Here is a 12,255-nt window from a genome sequence, read left to right on the forward strand (position 1 = left end):
CCCGCTGATTTCCTGGTTAGGTTTTTTCTTATATCCCCAACCGTAAGGTGAATGTCAGGTAATCTATGGCGGATCCTTGGCCTCGTCTCGCCGAATATTATCTCGCTATCATCAATAACATCGATGCTAAATAATCTAGTAGTTGATACAGCGTCATTAAATAACCAAATAAAAGAAAGTACTACATAAAGAGCAGATGTTAGCACACAGCTTAAGGTTACCAGTATAACACGACTTTACATAAAAATGTTGTAAGACAATATTTAACGGAGTCAATAATAATAATAATAATAATAATAATAATAATAATAATGAATCAATAGGCAAGATGTTCTGTACACTAGGCCTGAGTTCTATTATATGACTAATTGACTAATTCATGCATGTAACGTTTATTTCATATTACAGCTGTGATAATATAATATGCTATTGCACGGTAGGCCTACTTATATTTCTAACTAAAACATTAGGTACGTGTTTCTATTTTACAGGTGTAGGCCTATATTATGTAACATGGAAGAAAATAAATAATAATTGTTCAATTCTCGTCCACATCAAAGCAAACGTGTTTACAATATAGGCCTAATGTGACTTCTTACACAGGCAGTGATAAAAAAAGATAAAGGGATCCCCGTAACATACCATGAAGGCACTTGGGGGGCATGGAGGTAGAGCCCCATGCTTTCCATGACCTCAGCACTAGATTGAGGTGGTGGTCAGCACCACACTCTAACTGCCTTTTACCCCCGGGAAAGACCCGGTACTCAATTTTATAGGAGGCTGAGTGTTTTGTTAATAATAATTAATACTAATAATTTTCTTTTCATCTGCACTATTACTACAATATGCATTTGTATTTCTGTTCGCTCTATATGTTGTCAAATAACTATACAACATCTTTAGTTACGGTATCAAATGGTTACAGTTTTCTTCCGTTTCATGTCAAACTAACAGTAACTAAGCTTGATTATGTCCTTAACATGGTCGCTTTAAATGTTAAGATTTTTTTTCATTTATCCATTCAGATTGATTTATAAGAGACACCAAACATATACTGTATATTAAACATTCAGCATTGTACAGTGCAGCCGTCTGCTAGCCGGTGCTTCTCCCAAAGCATGGCGGCGGACACAATCTTTAATTTGTCCCTACTCTAAACTTCTGCGCAGCCTCGGCTGTAGGGGCTCGGACGGCATAAAACAAACTACACCTCCGGCGCTATGGTACTAGATACAGTGTTGTCAATTCAGAATTCCATTTACCGCTGCACAAGCTTTTTATAGTTAAACTCCAGATTTTTCTTACTGTACAGGACTGATAACTGTGTCCGAGGTCTTGTTGGTGAGGAAAATGTTTTCTGAGGGAAGCGAAGAGGAAGAGGGGAGTTGAGCTTCTTGGTACACGTACTATTATGCATGCAAAAAACATTTCCTCTTACCTATCTTCGCGTAGGGTTGCAGGCAGAGTCGCATTTCACATGGATTCTTCAGAAGATGAACTGCCATTTTCACTATCGCTGCCCAAGTTAATTGACATATGATCAATTACATCTGGAACTACTCCGTCCTTTTCCAAATATTCTGCTTCTCTGCTTCTAAAGTGGCAACGTGTTAGCAAAAACCTGCCCAACCTTGCCATGTTACCTCCTATATTGCGTTCTCCGTAGTTTCGCGCAGTTTTGTTATAGACAATTCTGCTGTAATATTCGTGTCCCTTACAATTCTCTTGATTTTCGACCATGCGAGTTCGATGGCATTTAAATCACACATATATATGGAGGAAGATGTACCACAACATGTCCACTACCTGACAACATATTATCTATTCTATGCAACTTCTCCTTTGGTTTCAGTGGAAGAATCAGTTTATAAAGGTCGTTCTGCTGCATTTCACATAACGACTGCTAACACTTCTTTGACTGAGTTTTCAAGTACAGTAGCTAGATTTTCAGCCATGTGCCTTTTGTCTATCTCAAAGCAACACAGCAGAGCAGGTCACAATTCATCAAAACTGTTTAAATAGTGAACAGTGATTGCTAAAGCTCTCTCATTGCTGATGGAAGTCCATGAGCCTGTATCCAAACTGTAATATCTCGGTTTCTTTTAGATTTGTCTGAACAATTTGTAAGAGTATGTTCTATTCTTGCAATAGGAAACTAGAAGATAGGGTTTTTACAGTTGGAAGACAATATCCTGGACATGTTAACAAAACCTTTAAATTCACTTTCCTCCATAACGCTAAACAGATGAAACCCCATTATAACAAATTTCATGAGCTGTTCAAGCAACTCTTTAGACAATCTCAAAAATATGAGCTTAAAATGACTGACAATATTTTGTTAATGTTGTGGCTGTTTAGAACAATTAACAATGATCATGGAGTACGGTAAACTTTTCTTGACAAAAGAGCTGGTGTTTATTCTTGATGTTTTGCCTTTACAGTCTAATTCACACCATATGAAATATGATTGACTTGCCTTACACCTATGTCGCCTTTCAAGTCAAACTCGCAGAAACTTTCTATTGAAGTAATAAAAACTTCAAGTTATTCATTAAACACTATGGAGACGGGGGAAGAAATTCCCGATAACATGACTTCCCCTATACTTTCTTCCAACTTTAGCTTTTCAGAGCAAAGAGATCTCGTGTATTTCCGTTCATGGTAGACTGATGGGACTGTGGCTCAAAATGATGGCACAAGGATTCGTCATCTGTCACAATGTGATGCAAGAACCAATCACTTTCCTCCTATGTCATCATCTGAGGTTCTTTTGACAGATTCTACACATTCGGCTTTCTGCTCAGCAGTTAGAAGAGTGTGGCACTCACTGCACACAAAATTTTCAATACTTCAGATGTTTGTGGATAACTTTATGGCAGGGGCGTACATTTAGGGTAAGCGCCGCATACCCTCCATACACTTCAAATTAATGTATCATTTTATCTCATTCAGCTTGTAGATAAACACTTTTAATAAAGTGTATTCTGCACTTCATATATAAATGTTCTGCATTAACTACATTTCTGCAGTAAGGCAGCTCTTCGTTCACAGCTTGCCTTTAGCCTCATTTTACAGTGCTGGCGCATGCACGGACAGTAGACAAGGATGGAAAATTTCCTCGTACACCACTGTATTGCCTATACGCCCGTATACAGCAAGAATAAGCGCTGGGATTATCGCTTGTCCTGGCTTGTTAAGTTCCTGCAGAAGAATACCAGTGTTGATTGTTGAATTTGGCAGTGTGCGTGAAACATGTGATTTGTTTGTCAATTGAGATAGTGTTCAGGATCTCTCAGTTATTTGAAGATTTGTTTCTTTGTGAGTGACAATTTATGTCGTAGTTTTCTGTGTATAAATTAAATATTGATTAAGAATGGGCGATTCATTATGTCCTATCGACTACATTCTTTGCAAGAATAATTAAACATAATACAAAGTGATCAACCATGTCCTGAAATGCCAACGCTTTTTGCAGCTCATAAAGACAAAGGAAAAGAATATACTCGACATTTTCAAGCGTCCCAATATCAGGAAACTCAGTGGATTGCAGGAAATGCGAAATTAAATAAACTCTTTTGCTGGCCCTGTCTTACGTTTTCTAAAGAAGAAACAGTTTGGTCTAAAAATGGTTATGATAATCTGAACAATCTGCACAATGCCATTAATAAACATGAAAGTCACAGGCACATATTTTTAGTGTTTTACAGTTTAAGTCATTTGGATCATCTCGAATAGATGTACAGTTAGATTCACAACTTCGTGTCAGTGCCGAGCAACACAATGAAATGGTGCGAAAGAACAGGGAAATATTGAAGAGGTTAATTGATACAGTCTGTTTTCTAGCCATACATGAATTGCCATTTCGTGGTCATTGTGAGTCAGAAGAGGCAGTTAACAAAGGAGTATATTTAGGTGCGCTCAATTACCTTGCAAAATATGACTTAACCCTCAGTCATCATCTGGAAACCTCTACCACATTCCGCGGAACTTCAAATCGAATACAGAATGATTTGATTCTCGCTGTAAGTGATGTTGTTATGGATAACATAAAACAAGAACTTTCAAAAACGTCATTTGTTGCAATCATGCTAGACGAAACTTCAGACATTATGAATGCAGCCCAGCTTTCAACCACTCTTGGGTATGTTGATTCAGAGAATGGTGAGATTAATGAAAGATTCTTATGTTTTACTGATGTAAGTAATGATAGATCTGCCAGTGGTTTATTCGAACATGTCCAAAATATAGCCACCGAGTATGACATAAGTAACAAGCTCGTTGCTCAAACGTTCGATGGAGCTGCTGTACTGGCTGGTCACACAAATGGACTGAGAGCTAAAGTTCTTGAAAAATATCCTAAGGCAATATTTGTGCACTGTTTCAGTCATAAATTAAATTTAATCTTGTTACAGTCACTTACGTGTTTGAAAGAGTGCAGAATAATTTTACAGACTTTAACTGGTTTGGGTTCTTTCTTCAGTAAATCGTCCAAAAGAACACAACGACTTAAGGAATACACCTTAAAAAAAATGCCTAGACATGCTCCAACTAGATGGAATTTTACATCGCGTCTTGTTCAGATTGTAAGGGAACATAGGGGTGAATTTATTGGATTTTTTCAAGACATATTAGAAGACAGTTCTACCTGGGACAGTGAAACAGTTGTTACTGCACAAGGCCATTCTGAGAAAAAGATGTCATATAAACATTTTGTCCTAATCACAATATTTTCAGAGTTACATTAATTTGAAGTTATTAGCAAAATACCTTTTTTTCTTTAGTTTTATGGGTAAAAAATATTACAAATAGAGAATGAACTATTCAGAAGTATCATTTCTTTAATTGGCTAGTTTTCTGAAGCTAAAAATAAGCTCCGTAAGGGACGGTAAATCCTCGTGAATCACATTCATGACTAATGTGTATAAAAGAAATACACCGCATGCCCCTGCTTTATGGATACTTTTCTGGCCATGGGTGCACGATGGGGGGGGGGGGGTCCATCTCCCTCCTCAAAGTGATTAGCTGTTACATTTTTACTCACTTTTTAAGTATTTATAGCATATAATTCTGTTATCTATAATTTTACCGAAATGATTCACGTACATGTACATAACAATTTTGATTTTACATCCATCGTGATATCACAGTTTCTTCACAAATTGGTGTTAACAAACTAAAGAAAAAGCCAAGAAGAGTGGACTTTGTTTTGTAAAAAAAAATAGAAGAAAGTATGTTTGTATGTGTGTGTGCATTTATGTAACTTAACATGCTTTTATTGGACCACCAAGAGAAATTCCTGGGTGCACCATTGTTCCTGGCTAACATTCAATAATAAACTAAATTCCTATTCTCTTGGACAGGGAGTTTTTGCTTTGAGGCAGAGGTGCAAGACTTTTTAGAGAAGACTTTACAGAGTATATCACATGGCATACTCCAGCCCTATTTCATCTGAAATTAACTATTTCCCATACCGTAAACTGGAGTAAACTTGATCATAAAAACCCGAAGAATTTTTTAAGAATTTTTTTTATTATTTCCGGTCACAAATAGAAGAAATTATATGAGCATTATGAAGGTATCATTGGAGAAGAACAAAATGGTTTTCGTAAAGGCAGGTCTTGCTGTGATGGTTATTTTTAATCAAAATTGGTAATTGGAAAACACAGAGAATCCAACTTAGAGATACACATTACTTTTATTGATTTTAAACAAGCTTTCGATAGAGTCAATAGAAATAAATTATTTCAGGTCCTATTAGATGATCATGTCCCTCAGCAGTTTTTAATTAACAATCATAACATTTACAAAACAACTTTGATAGCAGTTAGAACCAATATAGACCTTCAGATCGGCAACAAATTCGTAGCAGAGTAAGACAAGAAAGGCCTATCTTCATTACTTTTAATCATATATATGAACAGAATCATTAAAGACTGGAAACAGATGCGTCATGGTTCAATTTCTATCAGTCAAAATTTACAGTTTGACAGTCTACTCTTTGCTGATGATTTAGCCCTAGTTGCATGCAATGAAGATGAGCTTCAGTATTCAGTGCATAACCTAAATATGATCAGCACAAAACACGACATGGAAATCAATACTGAAAAAACAAAAGTCATGGCATTTCGTGGGAAATACCTGGTCACAAGCAAAATTTGCTTAAACAACAAATAATTAATAGGAAGAGTAAATGAGTTTACGTATCTTGGCTATAATTTAACATTTTTTAGTGAAACAGATATAACTTCTAAAATTTGAAAATGCAATAAAACAATGACATTGATCAACAAAATTATGAAGCCTTCGCTAGTACAGCGACACACAAGAATACGTTTGTTTAAAACCTTAGCTAGACCTGTACTGTGTTACGGCAGTGAAGCATGGACGATGTGAAGTACGGATATCAGCAGAATAACAGCCTGTGAAATAAAATTTATGAGAGCAACACTAGGATATAGTTGCTTGGACCACAAAAGAAATTAGAATACCATGCAAGAACTTCAATTACAACCAGTCTCACAGTTTATAAACAAGTACCAGCTGCAGTAGAAAAACCATGTTCAACGAATGATTCAGAACAGACTTCCAAAAGCCATGCTTCAATACCGTCCCCAAGGGAAGAGATCTCTAGGTCGTTAAAAAAAAAAGGTGGACTGACAATGACTCATTGAGACTGTAATGGGCCTTGGGCCTTATACTTGTTTGGGTGATGATGATGATGAAATAGGACTGATATCATGGTTTACTATTTTTGTTTTATGTTCAAGTTTACCTCACTTTACATTATACTTCCAGTATCTGCAAACAGGCCTAGTTTTAACTTCTTATCCTACTTATACTATACATCATTTACGTGCACTTGCTGTTAATATGACACAGAGTAACGCCTTGGTTTCATTTGAGCAAAGTCATTAACTAAGTCGTCTTTTATTTCTTAACTGTTTATAAAAGTGAAATATTTTAATATGAAAGTACAGTTTTTTTCTTTAGAGCACTGGTACTATTCAATTATTAATTTCTTTAATCTTAAACTCTGGGAGAGGCAATTGCCCCTTCGCCCCCTCTAAATGACGCTTGTGATCAAACGTATTGGATTAAAATTAGCATGATAGATAACCCTGAGTGCTTGCTCTGGTAGTAGATTGTCCTGTAGAGATGTTCGGCTGGAACAAAACCATGCTAGGCATCTCTTCATATATTGCAACCATTTTATGATGGATTTAAGCAGATGTACGACCTTCTGCAGTCAAGAAATTAATTACAGCATGCACTGTTTACTTTTAGATGTTTCCATCTTGCACCATTCGCTTTTCTTTATTAATTTATTTGGAGGAAAAATGAAGATATGTCAACCACACTTGCTAATACGAAATCCACAACCATTGCTGCCAATATTTCTGAGGGAACTCTGGCCAACACTCCTGTTGCACATTGTAAGCCTCGGCCAACTTTCATTTGGACTAATCATAAATATTGAGACTCCTTCCATTTAATTCTAAATTTTAAGACGTTTCTGTAATTCGCGTATGTATAACAAATGGGTTTACATGTGACTGTAAATTCTTGGATGAGAATGCTTCATCCTATTCTTCCACTAAACGTATCCTATTGTGTTGTAGTTTTGAGTTTAAAAACTTAGCCTGAATCCCGAACAAAAAACAGAAACAATTCTATATAATTATAATGATTAATTCCTCTTAGCCAAATGTTTTTCCATCAATACTATGTGATCCATTTCATTTGTCATTTTATGCTGCATACTACAAACATGTCAACATCAAAACTGTGTGACGATTCTTTAAGTTGATCTCCATTAAGTTCTGATTTTGAATTTTTGATTTAATATTTTACTAAAAATTATTAATAATTCATGTGCATCATTACCGAATAAACTGACTTATAGATAGTAAATTTGAACAAATTACTATCCACATGCCCAAAACTACATTTTCATTATCAGGAATGCTGAAGACATGTTAAGAGGGCGAATAGCAAATTTTGTTCAAAGTATTGGGAGTGTTATAGCAGATCCTGCACAAAAGATTTCATACAATCTTCCCTTTCAACTTGAAAGCAAAACACTATCAGACTAGCACTGGAATGTTTAATTAAGAACCAAACAGCTGAAAGATATAATAGTTTTATTGTAATTAGTGCTATCATCATCAAAAGATTGCGTATGTACAGCGTCCATGGATCTTTCATGCTGAAATCTGTAGCATTCCTTATCTTCATTTTTCCACTTACAGAACCATGTAATGTGCCTTACAGTGAACTGAAACAGAAAAAAGTATCAGAATCCGTTAGAAGTGAAGAATATACACGTTTTTACTTGCGTAATTTCCCCCTTTTTCTAAAGAATTCAGAGGTGAAAACTAGAGGAGGGGCAAATTACACGAAGGTTGCAAAATATTGAGAATATTCTGGTTATAATAACATCAAACAATTCATGTACTAACAAATCAATTTTAATACTAATTGCAAAAATATATATATATATATATATATAATTTTGTGGCTTTTCTTTGTACTGTTGTATATCAGTTCTAATGCAGACAGCCTGACCTTGACTAATCTCGGATCATGGTGTTAAATTTCACTCAAACATTCATACCAAAATTAATTTGTTAATTATGTAAAGAAAATAAATGTGCATGCATTTTGCATTCCACTACTTTAACAGGCAACATATCCATATCATCTTCAGTGTTGTCAGAGGAATCATAGACTTTTTCATCATAGAAGGCATTAATAATGACCTTGGATTTTCCATCCTTATTTTTTTGATACTTGGAATCTTCATGACAGACACTCCTGATCAGTGGTGATATTCAAGAAGTTTAGCAACCAGTTCTCTTAAACATATATGGTATATGTCCATGGTAGTTGCAAATATTATCTAGAAATAATTTAACAACCGGTTCGTCCGAACCGGTCCGAATCAGCTGAATATCACCACTGCCCTTGATGGAAAATGGAGTGTCGAATTTTATTCAATGTAAGAGAGAAGAAAATTACGCGAGGAAAATAAAATTCTGAAAAACATGTCATAAAAATCTTGGGAGGGAGGGGTGGTAATTACTCGTGGGGATATTACGAGAGTAAATATGGTAGATTTTATTCTTAAATAAGACAAGATAACTATGAGTCTTTTAAGTCCCCTAACTGCCCATTGTGCAACTCAAACCAAGAAATGGATTCGGAACACCTCAAAATCTGTGCTTCAGTGGCTAGTCATGATAATATCTTTGAAAAATATTGGAGTGCAAGAGGTCAAATGACTTTATTGTCAAACGCCTGGCATTAGAAAACAACAACAATCTTTTTAATATGACTGGTCCATGAAACTGAATGTCTGTCTGTTACCTGTAAAATTCAGAAAAATTTCAGGCAAGACACTAAAAATTAATACGCGCGCGCGCACGCACGCACGCACGCACGCACGCACGCACGCACGCACGCACACACACACACACACACACACATATACACTCTCTCGTTCCTTCCTCCTCCCTCTCTACTCTATTGTTGCGTGTGAATGAAGTAGCCACCAAAACGTTAAAATATGGTGTTCACTTAAATCAGCTACAACTTGCCATTTTCAAATCTGTGCTTCAGTGGCTGGCCATGATACATGATACATGAAAAATATTGGAGTGCAAGAGGTCAAATGACTTTATTGTCAAACGCCTGGCATTAGAAAACAACAACAAAAACATATTGCAGTACAACTTAATACTAAATGACATGAGGGGAAAATGCTCGATCATCCAGTCTTCACTATTCTATCCAGTCTCGATACATATAATCGACATTCACTGGTACAAAACCTAGGTCCAGTACATTAATTTCTTATTTTATTTGTCTTTTATCTATACACACATTCAGAATTTTAGTGTAGTTAATGTTAAATATTATTAGGTTAAAGGGGTTTCGGAGTGGAAAAAGTTTGAGAAACACTGCCATAGAGGAAAGAGTTTATGGATGTGTACACATGACAACCATGATCGCGATTAGGTCGATAATCTCGAGTAGAGACTGTAGTCTACCACTGGTGTTAGTGTTTAGTTACAGAAATTGATGAGAAGGACATAATTTGTTTTGTGAGGGAATAGCCTATACATTCGCTAGTCGATGGCTCATCTTGCTCCATAGCTGATGAAAGCAATTCTGAAAAGGCCGATGTGTTGAACGTAGAGTAGTAAGCTATTAACTGCACATGCGGTATCCAGGATCTCCCACTCTCCCTCTCTGCATCTCACCCCGCAAAGAAATAGTTCAGGAAGCGAGACACGGGCAGTATTATTGTCATTGTCCCTCAAAATGGTTCCAGTCAGGTACAGAACTTGTGAAAAAACTTCACAAGTCTAAAATTAGCAAGGCCTCATATTTCCCAGAAAAATCATCATTATCCTAACAGGATAGTCCTACAAGAACTGTTATGATCCACAAATGTTTTCGACTCATCTCTTTACAGAACATCCTTATGATCTATTGCCTCAAGGTTTACAATTTATGATCACTCTAGGAATATGTGCCCCAGAAAAATAATTTCTTTAAACCTGAGAATTTCTTACCTGCCTCTTAAATAAGATCTGCCTAATAATTCTCAAACACTTAGACTCAATTTAAATTGTAGTATCGAGTATCAAAGATCTAAAACAGGTATCGATATTGAGTCTCAAGAAAATGTAGTATCAACCCACCTCTTATATAATGAATATATAATAATACAATACTGACCTATAAATTCTGAAACAGGATCATTATCCCCATCTCCTCTCATTGTGCCTGTGATTTCTTCATTTTCCACCATGGGCAAAAAAAGTTGCACAAATTCAGGAGTATAAGGCGGTGCAATGGCTTCTAATACCTATAATATGTGAAAATATTTTCATGTCATACATTTAAAACAAGTATAAAATCTGTCTTAATTCTTTGATATTCTTTGAAATTTACTTTGACGCCACTGTAAACATTTTCAAGAATTTCAATATGAATTTCTTTATCATGAGCAAAAAGAAAAACTTGCGTGAGCTTTCTGCTCTTTTCATTTCTTGCTTAGATAAGAGTCAAGTTTTAGTATTTAGTACACTTGCGGCCAGTGGCCTTGCAAGCTGTAACTCGCTGATCCCTGAAGCACCAGACTCCCACTTCAGGGATCAGCGAGTTACAGCTCGCAAGGCCACCAGCTGCAAGTGTACTAAATACTAAAACTTGACTCTTATCTAAGCAAGAAATGAAAAGAGCAGAAAGCTCACGCAAGGAACTTGAAAGCTCCAAAGTATCTAGAGATTGATAGAAATAATGATAATAAAAAGAAAATCTTAATAAAATAAATCTATAGTTTCAAACTACACAGACTGGGATGTGAGTAGGAGGGAATCCACAACACTACATGAAATATCACAATAACCAATACAACACCTCATTTAAACATTTTTCCACTGTTCCCACACTTTTTTCTGTTGATATCTGTATTTTCTTCTCTCTCTTGACGGATTTCTCATGTCAAAGAGCGCTTTATGATCGTCATATACCGCAATATGAATACCAAGTTATTCTCTGTAATTAATTTTGTTCTTTCAGAAATAAAGTTTATGATTTGCTAATAATTTCGTTCTTAACTCTGGTCATTTTCATTGTTATTGTGTGGTAGAATTGCAGTTTTTTTTTTTTAGATTTTTCAATCATGAAGCTGAATTTTGTCATGTAACATGCATTTTAAGTTCAGAAGAAACTGTAAGAGCAATTTGCGGGTGCTCGTGTAAGTATGAATTGGCTAAAGTGGAACAAGTAAAGATTTGAACCCTCCATGATTACTTCTGTCTTGTGTTAAAGGGGTTAAATCATGCTTCCATCCATGATGCAGTTACAGTGCTCCGTATTTTGTGACAAAGGGGTTTTGTTCAGTACCAAAGGAGAGAAGTTTACATACCTTACAATTTAACTTAACCCCCTTTACACGAGCACCCGCAAATTTCTTTGGTGAAATATGAACAAATTAAATGCTATGCTTGTTGAGTGCATGATACCAATGTTTTACTGTTCAGAGAATATTTCACAGGTACAGAGAATGTAACACTTCTCGATAGAGAAGAGAAATATCTCTCAGGGACGATCAGTAGCTGTGATTGAATGTTTCATGGGATTGCCACACAAAATCACCACGAAAAAAATATTGAACATTAAGAAGACTAGAGGAGGCAGACTTTGCTCCTACAAGTTCAGATATTGCTATGACACATCAACATT

The 12,255-nt window shown here is 35.9% G+C and overlaps 1 protein-coding gene across 4 annotated transcripts in view; it reads right to left on the reverse strand.

The window, feature by feature from the left end:
• Positions 1–8,124: 8,124 nt before the first annotated feature.
• TH1 (negative elongation factor complex member TH1) overlaps positions 8,125–12,255 on the reverse strand; it is a 44,738-nt gene continuing 40,607 nt past the window's right edge. For all 4 annotated transcript variants that reach the window (XM_069830877.1, XM_069830876.1, XM_069830875.1 and 1 more), the window contains exons 13-14: positions 10,744–10,873; positions 8,125–8,275 (exon numbers count right to left, since the gene is read on the reverse strand). In XM_069830877.1, the coding sequence (XP_069686978.1) occupies positions 8,244–8,275; positions 10,744–10,873 (162 nt within the window). In that variant the 3' untranslated portion in view covers positions 8,125–8,243. The remainder of the gene's footprint in view (positions 8,276–10,743; positions 10,874–12,255) is intronic.

This window comes from Periplaneta americana, chromosome 7 (assembly GCF_040183065.1).
Source record: "Periplaneta americana isolate PAMFEO1 chromosome 7, P.americana_PAMFEO1_priV1, whole genome shotgun sequence".
NCBI lineage: Eukaryota > Metazoa > Arthropoda > Insecta > Blattodea > Blattidae > Periplaneta > Periplaneta americana.